General features: G+C 34.8%; 2 protein-coding genes across 4 annotated transcripts; one reads left to right on the top strand and one right to left on the bottom strand.

Moving 5' to 3' along the window:
• Nucleotides 1-289: 289 nt before the first annotated feature.
• LOC138328539 (ribose-phosphate pyrophosphokinase 1) lies at nucleotides 290-13,348 on the bottom strand. Of its 3 annotated transcripts, none has more exons than XM_069275389.1 (8): nucleotides 13,140-13,348; nucleotides 9,886-10,069; nucleotides 8,513-8,611; nucleotides 8,167-8,291; nucleotides 7,683-7,856; nucleotides 7,098-7,257; nucleotides 5,019-5,149; nucleotides 290-1,475 (listed from the first exon to the last, which is right to left on the bottom strand). In XM_069275389.1, the coding sequence occupies exons 1-7, from the start codon at nucleotides 13,304-13,306 to the stop codon at nucleotides 5,057-5,059; spliced, it is 1,002 nt and encodes a 333-aa protein (XP_069131490.1). In that variant the 5' UTR covers nucleotides 13,307-13,348; the 3' UTR covers nucleotides 290-1,475; nucleotides 5,019-5,056. The 3 variants fall into 3 exon arrangements, with proteins under 3 accessions (XP_069131490.1, XP_069131492.1, XP_069131491.1); XM_069275391.1 differs by lacking the exon at nucleotides 13,140-13,348 and adding an exon at nucleotides 11,557-11,680; XM_069275390.1 differs by lacking the exon at nucleotides 5,019-5,149.
• Nucleotides 13,349-13,601: 253 nt separating this feature from the next.
• Nucleotides 13,602-26,565, top strand: LOC138328542 (ubiquitin-conjugating enzyme E2-22 kDa-like). The gene is made up of 6 exons (XM_069275394.1): nucleotides 13,602-13,750; nucleotides 15,405-15,557; nucleotides 16,019-16,101; nucleotides 16,888-17,051; nucleotides 18,373-18,437; nucleotides 22,159-26,565. Exons 1-6 carry the CDS (start codon nucleotides 13,688-13,690, stop codon nucleotides 22,228-22,230), a joined length of 600 nt encoding a protein of 199 aa, XP_069131495.1. The 5' UTR covers nucleotides 13,602-13,687; the 3' UTR covers nucleotides 22,231-26,565.
• Nucleotides 26,566-26,605: the final 40 nt, after the last annotated feature.

Here is a 26,605-nt window from a genome sequence, read left to right as displayed (position 1 = left end):
CGGAAAGGATGCACAATATAAGGATTCAATTCAATGTGGTAATTCAGTTTTTGATGAGAGATTTCTTATTTCATTTCGATCAATTTTATTAAGGTTGGTCAAGAGGCTATTAAATAAAGTGTGCACAAGCCTTCTCCGAGATTTCACACTTTACTGTTATTGACTATGACAGATATATCAATTAACAATATTCAAAATTAAACCATTATTATCTACTTAGAGAAAGAATAAACAATATGTATTTTTTCTGTAAGATACCTACCTCAATATGTATTTTAAAGATACCTACTATATAGTTGCTAATATTTGTAGGGGTTTTAATTTCACAAAATTTGTGGAATCATCAAAATTCACAAAATTTAATACCTCACCATTAATTAAAATCACAAATTCATATTACCGGTACAGTCAGTCATGTGAATTATGCTTTCAAAAGCTATAAAAATAAATTTGCTAAAATAAACCCCCGCAAATAAGTATTAAACAATAAATCACAAAATTGTACACCTGCTATACTTAAGAATTATACATTATTGAATTGTCAAGAAAATAGGTAACACATACTTATTGTAGAATTGTTTGGATTTTCTTTAAGAAAACGTTAAATGTTTTTCAAACAAATAGAATACAATAGCTAAAAATCTTTTTTATATAAAATTTTTGAAAATTTCTTTAAATAATAATAAATTTGAAGTCAAAGAAATACATTGTTACCACATTGAATAAACACAATTTTGGGACATTCACATTCAATCTAGGTAAATATTCAATAGTTATACTTCCATATAAAATGTCATATAATACCTCTTGTACAATCATCATATAAAACACAGGATTCAACATTTCACAAAAGAACATTCACAGGTACTATAACGTACGAAGGTTTGAAGATTTCACAAAAATACACATATTCTGTACTTGCATATTACAGAGTTATCTGCCCTTGAGGGTAGGTATCGATTGTGACGTCATGTATTTCAGAGGGTAATTTCATACTTCTCACAGTAAAACAACGCAAGTTGCGCCCACAAAATAATGACGTCACAATGGATAGTTACCCGGAAGGGAAGTAACTCTGTGATATGCAAAGACAGAATATACATTTACTGTACTGTTCAAAGATTCAATATGTCATGAAATACATACATACATACATATATATATCTTAATTTGATATAAACAACCTGCTGCTTGTTTTTTTTTTACAATCTTAATTTAGGTATTAAGCTTGACCTGGACTTTCAATATCAATTGGTACTTTGTCAACGAAGCTCAATTTAACTTCGGATCAGTTCCAAACTGATTCAATAATCAAAAGTCTGTCTTCAAACTGCGTAGCCAATCAGAGGGTTGTATACAAAACTTTAGGTCTCTCGTCGAGATCAGAGCGGAACATGTGTAAACAGGTAGGAGACACTCTCGCCGTTGTGGGTTCGTCGAATGGCTTCAGCCAACATCATCGATATATCAATACACTGTTGAGTAGAAAGAAGTGTAAATCAATACAAATTTTAGGAAAACAATAGTGTTTAGGTATCTTAAATTTAATATGCGACACAGAGAAAGTTAAAAAAGAAATTCATGGACAACACAGATTTGCTGTCTGTGAAAGCCTGAAAGTAGTCTGAAAATATAAGTGAAATAATCTTATCGAGATCGGGAGAATATAAAGTGTAAAAGGTGTTTATATATAACAGATAAAGTGTCACTCATTAAAAACATCTGATGGTTTACCAGTAATTGAATATTAAATTAATGTTCAAAATCTTAAAACTTTCACCAGCTACCCATCATTTGTAAGCACTTGTCAAATGAGATGTTCAAATGAAATGATCTCATTAGCACCGCTACATTGACAACCAAAGTCAATAGTTAATATTAGTCAAACAGTTCCAATTTTTTCTCTTTTATCCATCAATGTCATCACACATTTTATAATTGAAAATCAAACATTTAGTTTTGTTCATTAAAACACAAACAAAAGTTATAATATAGCACACACCATGCTGTATCTCTTCTCCATCTCTTCGAACTATTCCCTTCCTCACCCCTGGGGTATATTCCTTCCCCAAACCCTAGAGTTTCTATTCCTAACATCTCCCTTCCAATGAAATTGTGTTCTGTCATTACTTAATGAGCTCCTAATGAGGTACAAAGACAAAGACAATACATGTTATTTAGAGAGAGAACAAGAGATTTACATTGGATATTGGAGTTCCTGTTTTTAATGGTGTATCGAGGCCAGTTATCTACTGTTACCTATGATCTTTCCAGTTTTTTTAAAACTCTTTTCAGCTCTTAAGCATTTGTAGTTACGACTAAAAACTTCATAATGGATTTCAAGATCTTATCAAGAATTTAAGCATTTACACTTCTTTTTTCTATCATGACTCATGTATAAGTATTGCATTGCAACATGCAAGACTTGGGGAACATGCATTTGAAATTTGGGAAATAACCATTATATTATTTTAGCAGAGGTCAATATAATAAACTAAATAATTTCACGATTGCATGTGGTCATACATTTTGTTTACAATAAAATAAAACTATGACAGAGGGACAGACAGCTGATTAAATGTGATTTGCTGGTGGTCTAATATTTAAAGATGGGCCCCGCCGACAGAGCATAAATGATATTCATCACTTGAACAATAATTGGTGTTTGAGCATGTATATATATGTCTAATTAACACAAAAAATAATATAAAATCATTTATTTCGCCTTTGGTGCATGCGCAATCAGTACTTCCTGCCATATAGGATATAGTGACACGGAATTTTTTGGGATGCAATTAATTATTTTTCTTATTTTTAAAGGGACAATTCAGTCTAAGAGAACATTGGAATTTGTACAAATATCGGAATAAACCAGTTCTAATGGAAATTAGATCAGTCGGTTTTACTGTGATATGCCAGAAATGCCCATGGTGGTGAAATGCATGTGAAATGTTCAAACTCGCTTGCTGTCCGCCATTACACATTGTGGTCAAACATCTTGCAAGCCAAACTCTGTCCCTTGCTTGTAAAGTAATGCTACTTTAGTCTAGAACTGCTCAAATCGCTCTGACAGTGGTGCGTTTTCCTTATTAAGTGAATTGTCTTGCCTAATAAATAATTTTATCACCTCCACATTGGTTATGTAGTTCATTTGTTTAACGTGCGTGACTTTGGCTCGGATATGGGTACAGCATGCATATTGTACCTGCTTAATCGTATTGATCAATGATTTGTAATTACAACAGTATCAAAGAAAAATACTAAACAATGACGTGAAATTTGTCAATATGTTATGTTATATGTTTCATAAGAAATGTAGAACAATACATGTATGCCATATTTTGCTTCATGGTTATGTAAAAGAACTAGCCTGAGTGAATTGTCCCTTTAACTTGAAGTAAAATTAGCTTAAACTTTTCAATGGTGGTAATGGTGTAAAGTAAGTAATTTTTGTAACTGAAGAAAAATACTAAATTGTCTGATCCTGTTTTTGATAGTGAAAAAATACCATTTGTCAGTGGTGGAGCATTTATAATAATAGACACAACAAATAAAAGGCTTACTTAATATATAAATTAATCTCAGAGACACCAGACAATCTTTCATCAAAGGATGGAAATGTTAACATGTCACCAACAGTGATATGTAGAGCAAAAATGATACATCCCAGTGTCATGTAGAGCAGGGGAGATAACCAATGTGTCATATAGTGTCATGTAGAGCAGGGGAGATAATCAATGTATCATATAGTGTCATGTAGAGCAGGGGAGATAATCAATGTGTCATATAGTGTCATGTAAAACAGAGAGATAATCACAGTATCATGTAGAGCAGGGGAGATAATCAAAGTGTCATGTAGAATGCGGGAGATAATCAGTGTCATGTATAGCAGAAAGGGGGATAATCAGATTGTCATGTAGATCAAAAAGGGATATAATCAAAGTGTCATGTGGAGCAGGGGAGATAATCAGTGTCATGTACATCAGGCGAGATAATCAGTGTTATGTTAAGCAAGGGAGATAATCAAGTGTCATATAGAGCAAGGGAGATAACTGCACAGTCAATCTAGACCATGGAATAACTTTAATATCATTTAGCACGGAAAATAAGGGAGATGTTGGCTGTAAATCATAATCATCCCTATCAATGAAAGTAATTCAAATATTAGACAAAACATAAATTAACTATCGTAATTTAATTTAATTTTTGTGTAATAACAACTAGAAATTAAGTCAAAAAGACCATGTCTGCAAAGAAAAACTTGCCGGATTGTTGAATTAAAAATATGAGTTATTAAACCCGTCATTTTTATTTAACCGTGTACATGTACTACCAACAATCTCTCTCAAACTTTAAAAGCACAAATACAAGCTGAAATAAATATGCTTGGCAAAATTATTCACCATCTACTCTGGTTCAAAAAGATTATCACACAAAGACTACAGCTACACGGAAAAAACAACTTACGAAATAATAACAAAAGAATGAAAATGGACAGAAATGTCTCATCAAAATTTAAGAAAATAACAAGCTTGAACAAGAAGGTCGCTCTTTTTCTGAAAATTTTTGGAAATGAATTTTTTAACTCTGATGAATTACCTTAACAGAAATGTGTATGGTAAAGAGAATTGTTCCAATATATTTTCAAATAATGACCATATAGAATTCCTTTTTTATATAAATTAAGATGGATTTTTTTTCAATAAACTAAAAAAGTATCATCATTCAAAGTTTGATTTTTTGACATATTTCTAGCTTTCACATGAATACTGTAATTTTCACAATCAAGGTAATTTCACATCAAAATAATATCTTAGACAATTCTTTTACAATTGAATTCAAAGATATCTCCATTCAATTTTAAAATTTATTTCCGCGAAACTGTTTTAAAATAGAAATCCAAAATTTTAGTAGCCTCGAAAAAAATGTTGGATTACAATGTCAGTATTTGTTAACTGAGAACGCCTCTGGTTCAAACTGTGCGTTTTCCCAGGCAGAGAATACTGAAGCAAACCTACGGTGATTGGAATATCAATGAATGGTGACTTGACCACCATTAAAGGGGGACATGGCTGAACAGATAGGAAACAGATTCTCCATTATGTGTTCGTCTCACCGCCTCTGCTAAAATGATTGAGATGTCGATGCACTGAAAAAGACAAGAAATCACGACTTTCATTACAAACAGTCATAAAAATATTGGTGCTTGTTAACGACAGATATCCGTAGTGGATCCCGTGGCTCCAAGCATGTCTTCAGTAAACTGCCAACAGCCGTGTCAAGCCAAACATTCGTAAATATTGGGAATTTGACAAAATAAAGATGAAATTTTGTCAAAATTTTAATAATTTGTAATATTAGTAATTTTTAAATATAATGTATTATATGTACTTTAATAAGCTTTGAAGATCAGACGGTGGGAAATTGCCAATGAAAACAGAGGAGTGCACTATAATTCAGAATCTAAAGGAAAAGTTACTCCAACTTCATGTATTTAGGTGAAATATATACTCGAAATAAAAAGCAAAGCCTCTGATGACCCAGCTCCCTTTGTTGGTGAAACCGATAAAAGTAGCTAAACACCAACAAACTATTCAGATATAATTTATTCATTCAAACTGAAATTATACTCTAGAATATCACTAAAATACTATAGGCATTTTGGTAGACCTCAGTTCCAAAAACCCTGATACAAAAAGGAGCAAATTGATATAGCCTATTATTTATAAATGCCAAATAAATGAAATGTGTGGCTTAGTAAGTCAATAAAGGTTAACCATGTTAACACATTAGAAAGCCCAAAATAGCAGCAAGTTACTCAGGTTCATTATTTAAGTCTTCATGATCTTCAAAGAACTTCAGAGGAACTACATAGCATTGTGAATTAGACAATGTCACTTATTTCTTTGTCTGTACAAAGTTTTTATCTTGATTATTTTCAAGATAAATTTCGGTTTCAACAGCTTTAATAAAATGATAGTGACAGTGACACAGAATCAAACAAATTCTAATGAGACTTAATACTTTTTTTCTTAATTATCTTTCATGTTTTATAATCTGCGATTGAATGTATGAAGAGTGCAGAGTTAAGCTTCATTCTTTCAGATTTTTTGTCTCCATTTTTCCCCCCTATTTTCACATAATATTTTTTGGTACTTTTTTATTATTCTACATAAAATTATGTATTTTACAAGTTGGCTATAAAACAGTTTATCTCAATGATATTGAGAAACTGGAACAAATATCATGTGCATGAATTTTAAACAATGTAGAAACACACTGGAATTACATGGATCTCTTGTTCCACAAATCTAGATTTGATAGCAGTTATTTATTCAATGATTCAAGATTATATTTTTGAGTTTTTTTTAATGATTGATGACTTCATGAATGCTTCCCTGGGTACCAGAAATGAGTGTGAATGGAGACTCTCAAATGTAGAACTAGCCTATCAGTGACCTAACAAAACACACCATTATTACTGTTATTCTGAAATTGCATATTGCAGATTCTCTCCCCTTGTAAGTCGGTATCGATTGTGATGTCATGTGTTTGTGAGTCTAACGTCATATTTTTAGAGAAAATGATGTGATTTTCGCTCACAAAATGTAACATCACAACGGATAACTGTCCACAAGGGAGGTAACCCTGCAATATGCAAAGACTTCATATTAAATCAAGATAGTTATAAAATGTCACAGATGAAATGATTGAGTAAAATGACCCTGTAGTGTAAGAACTACTGAAAAACTCAATGTGTGTAAAATAACTAAAGTTTAGTATCAAGAGATTTAATCATGCTACTTGCGTTAGTTAAGAATGTTTGAAGGAAAAAAAAATGTTTAATGCTTTAATATTAGGAGTTTGGGAATTATAGGGAAATGGCGGTTAAATCAGTTAATACTGAAACCACACACAAGTATATATATAGATATGGAAAAAAAAGTTTGAAAATGATATTAACTTCAAAACAATTTAGTCAATAAATGATTTAATACCAAAACCTGGAGATTGGAGTCAACAAACTTCAGACTTTAATGTCAACCAATCAAATCCAAGCTTGCACATCTAGGCTAGCCAATCAAAGGAGGTCTTACCTGTATCTTTGGAGCATTCTTCATCCTCTCTTCCTGTGGAATAGTATTGGTGACAACCATAGCCTCGAACATGGAGTTGTTGATGCGAGATATGGCAGGACCAGAAAATATACCATGTGTACACACAGCATATACTTTAGTAGCTCCAGCTTCTAAAAGTCTGCAAACACATGATACCAGAAAATACATAATCAGTGTCTGGTCATTATCCAGGAATAAGAGAGACCAAAATGGCTGGCTAACAGTTAACTGCTTTTGTCCCAAAACTTTTCAAACAATATTCTATATCCAAGAAATCATTTTAATGCTTTTAATTCATATCATGAAACATTTTAAAAAATAAGCTCAAATACCTGGTAATCGTTTAAAAACGGAGTTGTTTTTAAATACCTGGTAGCCTTTTTCATTAAGGAGGTCGGTCAAATTGACAAACATGATTAAATTCTATAATACAGCAGTTTTTCATCACTGCTAAACACAGCTCATATTTATGTTACAGATGTATACTGACAATGCCAATTGCTAGCTGCAATGTAAAGACTAGCATCTAACAGATTTCACCTAAACTCCATGAGTAAGCCTTACTTTTCTGCTGCATGACAGACAGTTCCACAAGTGTCAGCCATATCGTCCACCAGTATGGCAATACGTTCCTTCACATCCCCTACAAGAACCATGGAGGCCACCTCGTTCGCTTTCTTTCGCTCCTTATGGATAAGAGCGAAGTCCACATTTAGGCGATCGGCAATGGATGTTACCCTGAAATTATGGTATAGAGATGTAAATGTAAAATGTGAATTTACTTTAAACATACATATTTTGGTGGCTATAAAACTTTTTTAAACTCTATAAAAGCATTTCGTACTAGAAATTTGGTGGTATAATCGCATTTTCAATATGGTCCTATTAAGCAATTATTGTGAAGCACAATTTTATTGTTATATTATACTGTTTTGTTTTGTGTAAAAATGTGATTGTTCCAAAATACATAAGACTATTGTATAAAGTCAGTGTCATAATAAAATTGACAATACTGATTATAGTAAAAAGCTGATGAACCCAAACTGACCTTTTAGCGCCACCTGCATCAGGGGAGACAATGCAGCTGTTTCTCCATTCTTGAATGTTGTCTTTGATCCATTTAAGTACCGCTGGTTCAGCATACAAGTTATCTACAGGAATATCGAAGAAACCCTGGAAATCCAAATTAAGTCATATGCACTGTAAATTAAAGCAATCTTAGAATGATAATTAAGTATTTTGCTGATTGTTTTTTTGTTCATGACTAAAATTGGTAAAAACAATGAATTATAATAAAATTAATTCATTTTTTATTTTTCTTTCTGTAAGACTTCAAATATGAAATATTGTGGAAAAAGTCTAGAAAAACATACTCAAATACTAAAACAGCACACCTGAATTTGAGAAGCATGGAGATCCATAGTGATGATATGGTCAGCACCCGCTGTGGATAACATATTGGCGACCAGTTTGGCCGATATAGGAGCTCGGCTCTGAAAAGATGAAACAGTGTGTACAATGTGTATCATAATATTCCGTCTTTGCATATTACAGAGTTAGCTCCCTTGTGGGTAGGTATTGATTGTTACGTCATTATTTTGTGAGTGCAATTCACATCGTTTTCTCCGAAACGTATGATGTTACATTCCCAAACACATCACGTCACAATCAATACCTACCTGCAAGTGCAGATAACTCAATGATATGCAAATTAGGAATAACAGCACATAAAATAGTGACAATTTCATACCTGACACGTAAAGTAACAATACTAGTCGATAAGACTCATTCTGTGCTACATTCTTCTCCTCTCCTGCAAATGTGATGTTTGTTGTTTCCCAAATATGACTCAGATCAAAGTTATCTGACAACTGATAATCAATCAGGCTTTTTTCGTTTTATGTCCTATTAATAGATGTAGTCATTTAATGATGTGCTGCGCTCCTGATCCAGAGGTTAACTAAGGGATTTGGAAACGGAATCCATTACGAAATTGGTTGTTAAATATAAAGAGTTTTCTTTAAATCTCTATATTGGCACATGACCAAAGAATCTTAGAATGATGAGTCAGGCAAACATATAAATAAATATGAAGAAATGAAATGATACATACAATCTGAAATTTTCCATAATTTTCAGGCAGTTTTCTAAATTTTCATTGATAACTTGCAACTACCGTATATTAAAGTGTTCAAAATAGCTAGCATGAAAAGAAATAGGACTTGCCTTACTCTCTCTCTCTCTCTCATATTCCTCTTCTGTCATTGAAAAATTTGTTTTCTTGAGGAATTACTTCTCATAAATGAAAACATTGACTACAGATACAACAAATGACCTATTACTACTGGGTTAACTTCTGAGATACAACAAATGACCTATTACTACTGGGTTAACTTCTGAGATACAACAAATGACCTTTTACTACTGGGTTAACTTCTGAGATACAACAAATGACCTATTACTACTGGGTTAACTTCTGAGATACAACAAATGACCTATTACTACTGGGTTAACTTCTGAGATACAACAAATGACCTATTACTACTGGGTTAACTTCTGAGATACAACAAATGACCTATTACTACTGGGTTAACTTCTGAGATACAACAAATGACCTATTACTACTGGGTTAACTTCTGAGATACAACAAATGACCTATTACTACTGGGTTAACTTCTGAGATACAACAAATGACCTATTACTACTGGGTTAACTTCTGAGATACAACAAATGACCTTTTACTACTGGGTTAACAAACAGTTGATACCTTATCTTTCTTGTCTTGTCTGGCATATGGGAAACAAGGGATGACAGCCGACACCCGACACGCAGAGGCAATCTTACATGCATTGATCATAATGAGGAGTTCCATCAGCATGTCATTGACTTCATCACAGCCGCTCTGTACGATGTATACATCCTCCCCACGTACAGATTCTCCGATCTCAACACTAAAATTATAGTACAAACAATTAATTAAGTCACTAACATACATATAAAGACTCTTTAAATAGAGGGGGCAATTAATTTAAAGATTTTTAAAGAACTCTAATATTCAAATTTTGATAAGTCCACAGAAAACAAGAAATATAATAGATTGTCAATTTTTTGATGAGTCAATTTGCTTGATAATTTATGATTCTTTATTCTTTGAACCTATAATGCACAAACATCAGTTGTAAGGTCACCTAGGTATTCAGATAAGCTTTCAAAGTCACTTGTAAGAATGACGATATAGATATACAGTAGTTGGATAATATCTAATGATCGAATATCAAAACCATTCACATACTTATTTATACCAAATAAGCTAGACGCTAGCAAGGAGTTGTTTCTTTTGGTATTTATTTTCTTACAAATTTAAGACATCTCAAAAATTGAAAAAAACGGCCGAACATTCGGACCAGCAAGGACTGTGAGGAAGCAGGACCGAACATTAATGTGAATTTTTGAAGTAAATATAACTTCCTATTAGTATCCAGTAGCTGTTTTCATGATTATCTTCTGCAGTTTACGTTTTTGCCAGAATCGCCACCTGCATAATACTGGACGGTCGGTCTGGATGAGATTTTCAAATAGGCGGTTCAAGTCAAATTTTGCTGGACATGTCCGTCGGACCGGTAAATTTCGCAATATACAATTATTGACCTATTTTCAGGTGGATACGGTGAGTTATCAACCCGAGTAAGTGATATATCCCGAGGCCGGATGCCAAGGTTTATATCATTTTCGAGGGTTGATAACTCACTGTATCAACCTGAAAATAGGTGGATAACTGTTTTATTATATGACACTTACATAATATCAAACAGCTCTTCAAAAAGACTTAACTACTAAAAAACAGGATGATATTTACAAACTTTCTGTTTATAAATGAAGTATATGGCAAATATCCAAATGCTTCTTGCTAACAGTGTAGACTGGTACGTAGAACTGGAATATTTTATCAACTGAAGCCCGTTTGGCATTCTTGACCATTTTCCATAAATTGAAGTTTGCAGTTGATCACTGTTGATCGCAGTTAACTTGCTGCCTTCGTCATATATGTAGCCGACAATAATAATAACGTCACAATAGATTATCCCGACGTCACTGAATGAGGGAAACTCTCGTTATGTTATATTTGGGTACGACTTGATGTCAAAGGTGATTATGACGTCACATCTCAAAGGAGTTTTCCTTGATCTATTTTTGACACAGGTTACTGGACTTGCGAGAGGTATCTGGACTGAGTCCAGTAACCTCGCGTGCTTTTCGCTGCCGATTTCGTGGTTGATATCGCAGTTGATGAGAAACGTATGGGCCAATCAAAATACAGCAAAAGCACCAGTCATATAATAGTGTCTGGTATTTAACCTGTGACCTTGCAAGCATCAAGATGAAAAAAAAATAGAAATATGTCTGTTAGACATTAAGTGCTCGCTAACTACTTCCTAACCTTAATTTCCAGTATGAAATCATCCTCGGCAACATATGTCCTCGTGTACGTAGCACTTTCGCTCATTATCCTTGGGACTATTGCAAGGAGATGGTTTACGCCCTTGGTGTATTGTAATAAATACTTTCCATTACTTCGTCAGAACTTTACATGTGAAATACCTTTGAACTTTGTTAAGTGTGTTCTTTGTTACATAGAAGTGTGTTTATCAATATATATATATTGATAGGATAGACTTGTTTCGCTGTTCAAAATAGTCGTCCGCTAGAACACTGTCCAGTCTCTGTGCACATGGTGACTTACTTGTGCCACGATTGAACGCCTTTCTTGGGTACATTAGATCTAGAGCTCAGACCCCCAGACTGATAGTTAATATTGTCTTTTTTGGTTTCTTTTAAGCAAGGATGTGTGATTTTAGAAATATTTCTTAAAACTGCAGCAAATGCAGACTGTGGTCACAGGATTTAGTAAGCGATGGTGGAAGGTACACCTAGGACCTAGGATGATATATGTAATAAATTAAATATGTGACCTGTTCTAAAAGAAATCTGTTTTGTCACTTTCTTTTATTGACTATTTAAACCTAATTTGCATTGTATAGTTCTGGAAGTTCCTGAAGTTGATCAGATACTTAGAATATCGTGAGTGATGCAAGAGTTTGTCTGATATGCCACTTGAAGTTTACACAAACAAATGCGTCTAGCACTGTGTAATGTAACTGTTATTAATTTATAGTAGATTATAGCTGACAAGTATGTCTTAGTATATGTTTTTGTAAGGTTGAATTCACTAAAATCACGGCGAAATCTATTAAAAGCTATGAGACACCGACTTCCGACTCTACACCCGACAAGGAAAATAATAGAGCGAGTACACTCGCAATAATAAAAATAACACAAGCTTTATTAGAACATTAAAATGCTTCTCTGTATGATTGATAACAATGAATCGCATGATTGAATTGGTATGTACTATTCTAATCTGGACTCCATAATCCAGCTCTCAAATGAACGTGAAAAAAGTTACATGGCACAGTTGACCTTTGTGACCTTGAATGTATAAGGAATAGGTCAATCAAGGTAATTCATCTAATGAAACTATGTTTTTCATTCCTGGTAAATAATGTCCAAGAATTCATAGCTATTTTAAGTCTTCTGAACAACTGTTTTTTCAAAACATGTTAATATGTATTCATTCAATACTGTTGGTCACGGTCAGTGACACTGAAATAGTTGAAGTCAAGGTTTATACAAGTGCAGTACTTGTTTCAAGACTAATATTCATGAAAGCGCTTCATGCTTACTGACCAATTGTGAATCAAACTCAGCATCCTTTCTGTGACCAAATAAATTGATGTTTATTATATGGAAAAAAAATATGCCTTATGAAAATAACAGTCAATATAAACGTTCAGGTAAATGTTGCATGGAAATAGGATTGCTATTTTCAATATCCCATTATCCTAGTTTTCTATTTAACCTTTAGAAAAATTGTTAAGACTACTTCTCATATACTCTGTACAGTACCCCTACATTGGGCCCCATGATCATGAGTGACTATTTGGTAAAAATGCAAACTCGCACCAGCATTCCCCATTGCTGAATTTCTTTGTGACAACTTTTCCCGGCTCTATACCAAGTCGGTCACAAATCTTTTGGGCAAGGTCCGTGTGAGAACTGCCACTGAACACTTTGATGTTTGGCATCCTCGAGTAGTTCCCTAAAGCTGACGATGGTCGCGTAGCAGGCATTCGAGCTCTGGGTCAACATGTGGGGTTATTTTTACCTGAGTCTTCGTCACTTAAATGCTTTGCAAATTGACTGTGAATTCTTTCTTCCCTTTCAAACACTCAGAAGACTCAGAAGATTCCAGTGACGACGATGACTCATAAAATGTTCTTTTATTTTTTATGGGCGAAATGAAAAAAAAAAATAATCAAGTTACATTATTATTAAATCAATAATACACCAATTTCACTAAATGACAGTGTTTGTTTATTTCACGATATCATGAAAGATAGGAAAGATTCAGTCGAGTTTCGGTTTTGCGTTTTATGCGACTTCCGTTTTAGTATCGTTAACCGGAAGTGGTTTGTTAGCTCTGTTTGGTATTTCTCATCCAACACTTACCCATGGCAAACATAGCAACTCAACGAATAAAGCGAGAATTCAAAGAGGTGGTGAAAAGTGAAGAGGTGAGACGTTCATGAATATATGGGCTAAAACTTATCTGTTCGTTGCTTTCCCCTGTACTGTAAGCCGTGGAACACCCCCCCCCCCCAAGTTTCTCAAATATCAAAATTGATACAGCATATCAAATGACTGCAGTTTTTGTTCATTATGACTTTGTGGTATGTCATTGGTAAACCGAAAAATAATGACAAAGGAAACCCTTTGATGAGCTTTGCTTTTTAGCAAACTCTGTAACGATTACGAATAGTTACAGGTGCTTTCTTCACCAATTTCGACTTGGTTAGTTTGATATTGATCACATATTTACTGTGTTCACCAATCATAATTAAGAATATATTCACTATATTGTACATCATTAATGCTCTTCATTTTATTTAAATAAACATAATTATATCGGATCAATTATGTAGATAATTCACTGATTAATTGCATAATTCATTTGTTGTCTAAAATGGATAATTGCTAAAATGTTAAAATAGTACTGTAATTGATAGCAGACAAAACATATACTTACTTAGACATCCTGTTATACATGGTAGCTTAAAATAATAGTTTACCTTCAAACAGCTGTGATGCCCATGTTGCTTGACCTTCACTGGACATTATATATATTCCACCCCAAACTTGAATAACCTAATCCTTGAGAGAGTGGGCCAACACTCAACAAGAACTGATCAGACTAGATCCCCTGTCGTTAATTTTCTGACCTCCACACAGCTACTGTCATTTCTTATCCACAACAACAGGATATGTACATTTCTGTTGCTCCTATAACTACCATATTGTTGATGAAAAAATTGCTACCAAGTTAAGTTCTTCAATTGGATAACAAACTCTCACCCCAAACTTAAAATTAGTAAGAACCATTATGTCTTATAATTCCTTTCTGTACAAAGATCCATCACATCTGCTTATTTTAGTGCCTTCCTTTGGTGGGCCACTTGCGTCCTATAATCTTATATGATATGTCATATCCTCTATGGCAATTTTCTATGTGGTGCTAGACTGGGGAAAGTGAGAGAACATTTACTAGCTATAGTGGCCAGATCAGGGTTTTGAACTTGGGCTTTTCTGTATTCAGGATGCTCTTTACATGGATGATTGTATGACCTTGCTAGATGTCTTTCTTTAATTTCTTCAAAGAGTTGGCGTGGATGTACTATGTTTACCTGTATATATAAAGCTAGACATTTTAAACACTATTCAGGTCATCACATGAACATCATGACCCCCATTAATAAACATGGTGCGCACAGGCGATGGAATATTGGGTCAGTTCTGGAAAAGTACTTGAATTGAATTTTCAATTATTAAAATATCAGTGTTTTTGTCTGATTTATAAACATAATAATATAGACATCACCGGTACGTACCTGGCCTGGGTACCTGCTGTGAGGAAGCTTTCTATGTATACCTTAAATATAGAAATATCACACTACTAATATTAAAATATATATACAAAAGTGTACCTTGACAATTAAAATAAGTGCTTGAAAAATGCTTGAAAAATGCTTCAATGTTGCTTTGAAAATGATTAAACAGGGTCTATACTTTAATTTGACTTAAGCCAATGTCAGTTTATGATTTATATAATTCTTATAGGATTTTAATAGATTTGTTTCAAAACAAATTTTTGTTTTGTTTTTGTTTATACAGGTAGCCAAATGCAGTATAAATGTGGAGCTAGTAAATGATTCCTTTACAGAACTAAAAGGGGAGATAGCTGGTCCACCAGATACACCGTATGAAGGTGGGAAGTTTCTGCTTGAAATCAAGATACCAGAAACTTATCCATTTAATCCTCCAAAGGTGGGTGAAATTTGTTCATGTTTGATAACATCTGAGGTTTTATTCTGTATATTTTTATTACAGATTTATCTGCCTATGTGAGTGGGTATTGATTGTCATGTCAAGTTTTCATGAGTTTGATCACTCAGTGAAACATAATTTTTCCGCGTAAAAATGTAGAAATCATAATCAATACGTATTTGCAAGGGCAGATAACTCTGTAATATGTGTAGAAGAACAGTCTTCAGTGTGGAAATTTGCAGCTCTATCAACTAAGCCAAAGAAGCATGCTCAGCTGAATGACAGAAACAAAATTTAACACTATTTACAAACCACACCGACCTGCTCCTTTTGCACATGCAAAGACCAAATATATTGCTCAAAGGTTTATTTAACTAATGAATCAATAGAGAATATTTCTTTCAAAAGTATTTGAAGATATATTAGATATATGATCAGTATAGAATCTTTTTGTTTTACAGGTAAAATTTGTCACCAAAATTTGGCATCCTAACATTAGTTCAGTGACGGGAGCAATTTGTCTTGATATTTTAAAAGATCAATGGTATGTATGTCGTTTTGGTAAAACTTTTAGATACGTATAAGTACATTTCTTAGTTGCAACAGCAATGTGAGAAATTGCCATTCCCTCCAGTTCTCTGTTACAAAAATGATTTGGAACAAACAAGCACAGTGATACTTTGATGATTTTGCTCATTTAAAATCATCGCTTTGTCAAAGTTTTCAGAAAATGCTTTTATTTCAAGCATATTTTAGCACAAAAACATATGACACGAAATGCATAGTAAAAGTTATATGATATACCATTGATATATGTATTTTTACAGGATTATAAATCTTCTCAAGTAGACTTAAATTCAATAAATCTTTACAGAGTTGTAAAAAAAGTTTAAAGCAAAACATAACCCTCATCATCGCAAGTATTTTTACAAGCTAAGGAATTTGATTTCGTTACACTCTGCTTGCAGAAATGAAATGCATTTTGTGCATGTCCACTGCTATGATAAAGCTAACAGATATTCTGATAATTCCATCTTTGCGTATTACAGAGTTATCTGCCCTTACAGGTGCTACAGGTAGGCATCGATTGTGACATTATTTTGTGTCAGAGTGAAACTAAGGACGTTTTCTCTGAAAAATATGACATCCTGGAAACCACATAACATCACAATTAGTGCCTAACCACAAGGGCAGATTACTCTGTAATATAAGAATATGGAATTTATCCTAAAATATGTTGATGCTTTTTTTTTCAACCATGTTCACATTTATATATATTTTAGCCATTTTAAATTAACTCCATGTTATTAAGTGTATTTTGATTTTTCAGGGCTGCAGCCATGACGTTGCGGACAGTTTTACTTTCTCTTCAGGCGTTACTATCAGCAGCTGAACCTGATGATCCCCAGGATGCTGTAGTCGCTAAACAGTACAAAGAAAATAATGATATCTTTAGACGGACGGCTACACATTGGACAAATAAATATGCAGGAGGTATTAAGAGTAGATTAATCATGTATTTTAAGGCTTGGATTTTTCCTGCTCTTAAGTGGTATATCCGCATTTTCAAATTGGAAAAATATAACCTTGTTTTTAGCCCACCATCATCAGTTGGTGATCTATGCTAATCACTTTTCGTCTGTGGTCCGTCGTCCGTCCGTTAACAATTCTTTTTGGCGCTATTTCTCAGATAGTACTGAAGAGATCATTCTCAAAATTCATATGTAGGTATGCCTAGGGCCCTAGTTGTGCCTAGTTAATGTTTGTTACCGCTATTTCCTAGAAAGTAATGAAGGGATCTCTCTCAAATTTCAGATGTAGGTTCCCCTAGAGCCCTAGTTCTGCATATTGCATTTTGGGGCCGATTGGTCAACAAGATGGCCGCCAGTCAGCCATCTTGAATTTTGATAATTGAAGTTTGTTACAGCTATTTCTCAGAAAGTACTGAAGGGATCTCTCTCAAATTTCATATGAAAGTTCCCCAAGGGTCCTAGTTGTGCATATTACATTTTGTAACTGATCGGTCAACAAGATGGCCGCCAGGCCGCCATCTTGGATTTTGATAGTTACTGCTATTTCTCATAATTTACTGAAGGGATCTTTCTTAAAACTCCAAACGTAGGGTATCCTTGGGCCCTAGTTGTGCATAGTGCCTTTGGGACTGATCAGTCAACAAGATGGCCAATCGGCTGCCATCTTGGATTTCATTGTTGAAGTTTGTTACCGCTATTTCTCAGAAAGTACTCAAGCGATCTGTGTCAAATTTTATATGTAGTATTTTTTGAAAAAGTTTGAAAAGCAGGGAAAAGATCCCTCTTTCCATTGTCAGACATAGATCATTCTTTGGTGGGTGCCAAGATCCCTCTGGGATCTCTTGTCTATGATATCTTAGTTTAACCCAAATAAGGCGCTTTTAGAGCTAGGTTTAACCAGCAAGAAGCTTAAGATGTGTCAGCAATGAAAACAAGAATGACTTGACTGTATTGACTGAAACTTATTCATGTACCTCATGATACCTAATAACGTTTTTGCGGGACTGGTATCACCAGTGGGGATGGAATGTAACTCTTTGTAATCTTCACACAGAAATGAGGTTAGCGCGGGATATCATCTTATGTCATTCCCTCGCCAATAGAAATAATAGTCCCGCACAAAGGTTATGAGGTATCACATGGTACATCAATTAGTCCCATTGTTTAACAACTTTGTTGAGTAGTATTGGATGTAAATAATTTAATGAAAGAATATCCCTTTGGGCTCTGGATTCAAAATTGTGAAGATGATCAGACTGATTCGCATCTATCTCTTGTTACAGGCCCAAATATAGATCCAGTTTATGAAGACCTTGTAAAACAATTACAAACCATGGGATTTGACGAAGTAAGTACCATGTTTTGAGATAGAAAAGGCGTCTAGAAATAATAAAAAAAAACGTATATCAGATTACTGGGTCAACCTAATGCTTTCAAAACAAATTTTCAAAACTTCATGATAATTCCATTTTTATTTAGGTCATCTGACCCGAAGGGTCAGGATGACCTATTGTCATCATGCACCGTCCGTCGTCGTGCGCCGTGCGCCGTCCGCCGTCCGCCGTCCGCCGTGCGCCGTGCGCCGTGCGTAAACTTTTTATTCAAACGACTTCTTCTCAAGAACCAGAAGGCCCAGGGTACTCATATTTGGCGTGTAGGTTGCTGGGATGGAGGGCTACCAAGTTTGTTCAAATGAATGACCTTGACCTTCATTCAAGGTCACAGGGGTCAAAAAGGCTAAAAAATTTAAACAACTTCTTCTCAAGAACCAGAAGGCCCAGGGTACTGATATTTGCCCTGTAGGATGCTGGGATGAAGGGCTACCAAGTTTGTTCGAATAAATGACCTTGACCTTCATTCAAGGTCACGAGGGTCAAATAGGCTAAAATCCTTTAAACAACTTCTTGTGAATAACTAAGAGGCCTAGAGACCTGATATTAGGCCTGTGGCATGCTGGGATGAAGGGCTACCAAGTTTGTTCAAATAAATGACCTTGACCTTCATTCAAGGTCACGAGGGTCAAATAGGCTAAAATCTTTAAACAACTTCTTCTCAAGAACCAGAAGGCCCAGGGTACTGATATTTGCCCTGTAGGATGCTGGGATGAAGGGCTACCAAGTTTGTTCAAATAAATGACCTTGACCTTCATTCAAGGTCACAGGGGTCAAATAGGCTAAAATCCTTTAAATAACTTCTTGTGAATAACTAAGAGGCCTAGAGACCTGATATTAGGCCTGTGGCATGCTGGGATGAAGGGCTACTAAGTTTGTTCAAATAAATGACCTTGACCTTCATTCAAGGTCTCGAGGGTCAAATAGGCTAAAATCTTTAAACAACTTCTTCTCAAGAACCAGAAGGCCCAGGGTACTGATATTGGGCCTGTGACATGCTTGGATGAAGGGCTACCAAGTTTGTTCAAATGAATGACCTTGACCTTCAATCAAGGTCACAGGGGTCAAAAAGGCTAAAATCTTTAAACAACTTCTTCTCAAGAACCAGAAGGCCCAGGGTACTGATATTTGCCCTGTAGGATGCTGGGATGAAGGGCTACCAAGTTTGTTCAAATAAATGACCTTGACCTTCATTCAAGGTCACGAGGGTCAAAAAGGCTAAAATCTTTAAACAACTTCTTCTCAAGAACCAGAAGGCCCAGGGTACTGATATTTGCCCTGTAGGATGCTGGGATGAAGGGCTACCAAGTTTGTTCAAATAAATGACCTTGACCTTCATTCAAGGTCACGAGGGTCAAATAGGCTAAAATCTTTAAACGACTTCTTCTCAAGAACCAGAAGGCCCAGGGTACTGATATTGGGACTGTGACATGCTTGGATGAAGGGCTACCAAGTTTGTTCGAATAAATGACCTTGACCTTCATTCAAGGTCACAGGGGTCAAATAGGCTAAAATCCTTTAAACAACTTCTTGTGAATAACTAAGAGGCCTAGAGACCTGATATTAGGCCTGTGGCATGCTGGGATGAAGGGCTACCAAGTTTGTTCAAATAAATGACCTTGACCTTCATTCAAGGTCACGAGGGTCAAAAAGGCTAAAATCTTTAAACAACTTCTTCTCAAGAACCAGAAGGCCAAGGGTACTGATATTTGCCCTGTAGGATGCTGGGATGAAGGGCTACCAAGTTTGTTCAAATAAATGACCTTGACCTTCATTCAAGGTCACGAGGGTCAAATAGGCTAAAATCTTTAAACAACTTCTTCTCAAGAACCAGAAGGCCCAGGGTACTGATATTGGGCCTGTGACATGCTTGGATGAAGGGCTACCAAGTTTGTTCAAATGAATGACCTTGACCTTCATTCAAGGTCACGGGGGTCAAAAAGGCTAAAATCTTTAAACGACTTCTTCTCAAGAACCAGAAGGCCCAGGGTACTGATATTTGGCCTGTAGGATGCTGGGATGAAGGGCTACCAAGTTTGTTCAAATAAATGACCTTGACCTTCATTCAAGGTCACAGGGGTCAAATAGGCTAAAATCATTTAAACAAATTCTTGTGAATAACTATGAGGCCTAGAGACCTGATATTAGGCCTGTGGCATGCTGGGATGAAGGGCTACCAAGTTTGTTCAAATAAATGACCTTGACCTTCATTCAAGGTCACGAGGGTCAAATAGGCTAAAATCTTTAAACGACTTCTTCTCAAGAACCAGAAGGCCCAGGGTACTGATATTGGGACTGTGACATGCTTGGATGAAGGGCTACCAAGTTTGTTCGAATAAATGACCTTGACCTTCATTCAAGGTCACAGGGGTCAAATAGGCTAAAATCCTTTAAACAACTTCTTGTGAATAACTAAGAGGCCTAGAGACCTGATATTAGGCCTGTGGCATGCTGGGATGAAGGGCTACCAAGTTTGTTCAAATAAATGACCTTGACCTTCATTCAAGGTCACGAGGGTCAAAAAGGCTAAAATCTTTAAACAACTTCTTCTCAAGAACCAGAAGGCCCAGGGTACTGATATTTGCCCTGTAGGATGCTGGGATGAAGGGCTACCAAGTTTGTTCAAATAAATGACCTTGACCTTCATTCAAGGTCACGAGGGTCAAATAGGCTAAAATCTTTAAACGACTTCTTCTCAAGAACCAGAAGGCCCAGGGTACTGATATTGGGACTGTGACATGCTGGGATGAAGGGCTACCAAGTTTGTTCAAATGAATGACCTTAACCTTCATTCAAGGTCACGGGGGTCAAAAAGGCTAAAATCTTTAAACGACTTCTTCTCAAGAACCAGAAGGCCCAGGGTACTGATATTTGGCCTGTAGGATGCTGGGATGAAGGGCTACCAAGTTAGTTCAAATAAATGACCTTGACCTTCATTCAAGGTCACAGGGGTCAAATAGGCTAAAATCATTTAAACAAATTCTTGTGAATAACTATGAGGCCTAGAGACCTGATATTAGGCCTGTGGCATGCTGGGATGAAGGGCTACCAAGTTTGTCCAAATGAATGACCTTGATCTTCATTCAAGGTCACAGGGGTCAAATAGGCTAAAATCTTTAAATGAATTCTTCTTAAGAACCAGAAGGCCCAGGGTACTGATATTGGGCATGTAGCATGCTGGGATGAAGGACTACCAAGTTTGTTCAAATGAATTACCTTGACCTTCAATCAAGGTCACAGTGGTCAAATAGGCTAAAATCTTTAAACGATTATGTTGTATTGTACTAATAGTCAGATGACCGTTAAGGCCCATGGGCCTCTTGTTTTCTTATTTATTTCAATATTTTTCATGTAAAAAAAAAGAAAAACTTTTGGGGAAGACAAGATGATAATAATTTTGTTATTTAGTTTAAATCTTTCACACCAGAGGACACATTTAGACTCTTCCAAAGCAAAGGCTAGACCTGTCCATTTTGAAATTACAGGTTGATTGAGTTAATACATATTCAGTAACTTGACATACAGGTAGTGCAAGTGAGATTTCATGAGACTTGTCTAAAACTTGCTTCATAAATAACATTTAAATAAGCATTGATTTTATATGTTAATCATGGTAATTTTAGGTGTTATTCATTTTAAAAGATATAAAAACTGATTATTTTTTTTTTTAATTTTCAGCATAAATCTAGAGTTTCCTTGTCAACTTGCAATTGGGATATTGGACGTGCAACGGATAATCTGATAAGCTAAGGACTATATTGATTAAAGACTGCTTAATGAGTTTAGTATGTATTATATATATAAAATATGTAAAGTGACGCAGGGGGCACATTTCAACGTGGATGATTCACCGCCATAACCCTCGGCAACCGTAGTGCCACCCCCTGTGTGTGTGATGTGTGTGGATGGAATCGGGGAAAACTTGTTACTGAGAGCTGTGATGAATGGGAGTATTCTAATATTTGAAATATACCATCTGTTTACTTTGTAGATTATTTTGTTACATTTTTTAATTATGAAAAAAGCCACAAGACACTGCTATAGTTACACTGTATGGTACAAAATGTCCAGGTATACATTCTTTCAAGGCTTTGAGTTTTTGAGTTATTTTGAGAATACCTGTATTGTGAACTCATCTGATTTTGCTGGGTTAACCCTTCTTTGGACAATTTAGAATAACATATTAAACAGATTGATCGGTCGGGTCATCAAATAGAGAAAGTTTGAGCATAAGAACCAAAAATCTCACAAAATTGCATACCTGAAGCCATAGGCATGAGAAATCAAATTCAGGGCTTCAAGCGCCATAACAGACGGTCCTTTGTCAGAAAATTATTGTCTGTGTTAACAAACTTTGATAGAAAATGTGAAGTCAGTCATGTCTCACAATGTCCAAGTATTTGCATCTATTTGTGATTGGCATAGACATGCATAATTGATCATGACCGACGTTATGAAATTTGACCCTTTGTCATTTTTCAAAGGCAGACAACCTGATTTTTCACCATTTGAAATTGACATTAAGAAGATACGCTACAAACTTGATAATCAGTCTGACTCCCATTACGTGAGGGCCTGCTGATTGATTATTACAATTGTAAACAATACTGTGCTGATGACATCAGTCTAGTAAGACACAACGTAATGTTTCAAAAGCTTCTGATTGTCATAAACCTTTAACATTGTTGGAGTAGGTCAATACTTGAAGCAGTGATACAGAAAAAATTTTCTTTCAGAGTAACTTTAAAATAGATCCAACAAAGGGAATTTTCATGTTAAAAAATACAGTATACAATTTTTTTTTTAATGATAAATAGTAAAAGCAGATGTCTACATATCAATTGTGTGAGAGGTTAAAATTATCTACAAACAGTAGTGTATGAAGCATTAATTTAATTGTATTTATGTCTAACATAGGTTTAACCATCTTTACATGCAGTACTGTTTCAAGCTGTAGGCCTCTGTGTTGATGATAACAAAAACCACAAGTTTAAAAGATCATCGTGATTTCGATCAGTTCTTGTTAAAGCTTTGTTTAGGAGATTGTTTGTGCCATTGTTCGTGCCTTTTCCCTTACCAAGAGTGTACGATACTCTTCTTATCACATGAAGATGATTTTTACTGGATCGTAACTCTTGGTTTGCGAAGACGTTGTTTGTATAGTTAGGAAATAAATAACCTAAGATGCTCATTGTTCATGAAGTAAATAAATAAATCCATTGATTGTATCTTTTTTCAAATCTTGAAAATTTTATGTAGATTGAATTGTGTAATATATGATGGTCAGTTTTCTGTATAATTTTTCTCTTACCCTGCAGACATGAATACCTGGACTTTGTGAGTGCTAAATATAGAATACTGCTAAACAAAATTTATGCTTTTAATGAGTTGATACCATGGGAATATGCCAAGTTGAATGTTCATTAGATGAAAAAAAAATGTAGACTTTATTTGACATTAATGAAACTTCAATATGATAAACAAAATGGCCAAACAGGGTAAAAGAAAAATAATCAGTTACAAAACAAGGGATCATAACCCAAAGTGTTAGTTTTCTAAGTTGCCAAATACCCGGTACATGGCATCAACCGCATGCCTGGAGTTTATCAACAAACTTCAGAACCTTTAGCCTCTCTGGTTGTGATTGCCCTGTATTATGCTGAAATGAGTGAATGATAATAATTTCTAGATGTAGGAGCTACCTCTAGCAATGATATTATGTAATATTAAGTTTACAGTACAGAAAATACCGTTAGCATGATTCCTAATTTTGGTTATGGCTCATGGTGGCCTAGTAGTTAAGGTGTCTCGACACATTTTCTTTAGAACTTCACCTACAGATTGGGAATTCCAAACAAACAAGGGGCAGTTGATTGCCAGTTACTGACCATTGGTCAGTATTTTTTGCTCTGGATCTCTAATCTTCGGCATTTTCCGTCCTTTATAAACTGGTTTGTCTTTTAATAAACAGGCTGTTATTAGGATGCAACACTAAATCAAACAAAAACATGGTTCTGTTATGGATTATACCGGATCTAATTCAAAATTACAAACGTACATGGTCTCATTTGTTTGCTGTATGTTCAAATCTTTTCAAGATATTTTTGAAACCATTTTCAGCTGTTCAAAGTACACCATATTTGTTCAGATACAAATGCCAACAACAAAGAAGCCCAATGCATATCAATGTTTACAAGTCTTTTGGGCGAGGCCCACTGACTCTAACAAGCACTTTCAATAATTTAAAATATGTATGTGTAACGTAAATTAATATATGTATTACACTATTTGCCTCTATAACCACTAGTGTTGTACAGGGAAGTTAAAAAATAGGAGAGTATGGTTTAAAAAAAAACCAAGATGAGGAAAGAAAATGGAGGGATACAGAAAAAAATATTCGTGGGTACGCATTAGAAGGGGATTTTTTCCAAGCTTACAGCAATTCTAAATTCTTGATGGTTGAAGTATATAATCTGTACTGTATTAAATACTGTATGTGAGTTAAACCTTGTGTGCCAAACTGTTTCAGATTGTCACATCTTAAATCCTCTAATTCAAATTTCTTCAACAATGTACTGTAGATCATTGCCTTTCTGAGTAATATTTAAATATCATCCTATATATTATAAATATGTGGTTATGTCCATTATACAGTAGACTGACCACCAGACCGTTAGTTGTTGATAAGACTCTTTACTAGATTATCTCCCCCTAGTTCGAAACTTTGAATCAGACATGTTGTAGAGACCAAAATAATCAAGCCAAGTTTAAGTGATTTTTCCCCTTAATATTCTAGAGACTGGTGGCCTGTCTAATTATACACTGTACTGATGAAAATCATTCTGTTCTCTAAGAGTTACTTCCCCTTTATTCCACTCTCTCATCAGTACTAATAGAATGAAACGAAGGGGAAGTAACTCTGAAATATCAAAAGGATGAAAAGATCAGTTATTACCATACATGTTGGAGAAACAGTTTTTGATTGGCTAAAAAATTCTTTTGGGTTTATAAGGATTGAAACCCGTTTTCTGATTATTGGCAGTTCTTTACCACTATAGTTTTAAAGGCTAAAGATCTGTATTTTAAATCAGATTTGCAGTCAGTGTGATTTGTAATTAAAATGGAGACATTTTTGTATTAACAATGTAAAATAATTACTATGTGTTTGTGTCTTGCATTACTCAGCATATGATCAAACTGATTAAAGTACATAATTAATTTCTGATGATAAACCTGTGGGTTTAACAATATTGCTCATTTTTAGAAATCCTGAAGTCTGGTGATGTACAGATATGTATATTCTGTCTATAACAACCACTCAAGTGGACTGAAATATGGTCCTTTTAGACAGGTTTACTCTATAGACAGGTAAACTTAATAGACAGGTTGACTTTATAAATAGGTTTGACTTTATAAATAGGTTTGACTATTTCTGTAACAATTTATTGATGATCGAATTCCAAATTAACTGAAAACCAGCTTACTTTCAGGACAATTTAATTACATTTTCATGTTTCAAAACAATTTAATTTCATAATACAGTTCTGATATACCTTTATGCTTGACACTTTTTCGCAGGCTTAATTTTCACATTTCGCATGCGAAAGTAAGTTGGTTTACGATATATGCACAACAGAAAACATGTGACTGTTGAATAAGGGTGGGGATATACTAGATCCAGTATTTTTGGGTGTAGAGAATGTTCTCAATACATATACCATATAGAAGGTCATTTCTGGGGTGATGACATTTTCGCGATTTTGTGGGAGATAGCTATGATCCTAAAATTTGATCATCAAAATTTTTAAATATTGTAGATTGATATTTACACTTAAATTGATATCATTGTGGAAATTAAAATAAAATCACTAACATATGATTTTCTGAATTTCAGATGAAATCGCGAAAATTTTGATCCGTATAAATAAATGGCTTTAGGTTATCTGTTTCTGCAGTGATTGGGGTATACCAGGTATGATTATGGTGAAATATTGTTGTTTGATTTCATTAAAAAGTGATGGCACCGTCCTATGTTTTTGTTGGAAATGTTGAATATCTTCAAAGTTATGTGAATGAAAGTTATACTAGTAACATGCTTTGGCTGTATATGCTTCCAATGTACTAA

This window comes from Argopecten irradians, chromosome 7 (genome assembly GCF_041381155.1).
Source record: "Argopecten irradians isolate NY chromosome 7, Ai_NY, whole genome shotgun sequence".
In the NCBI taxonomy this organism is placed as follows: Eukaryota; Metazoa; Mollusca; class Bivalvia; order Pectinida; family Pectinidae; genus Argopecten; species Argopecten irradians.
The sequence above is the reverse complement of the archived record's forward strand: the minus strand, read 5'-3'. Positions and strand labels throughout refer to the sequence as shown.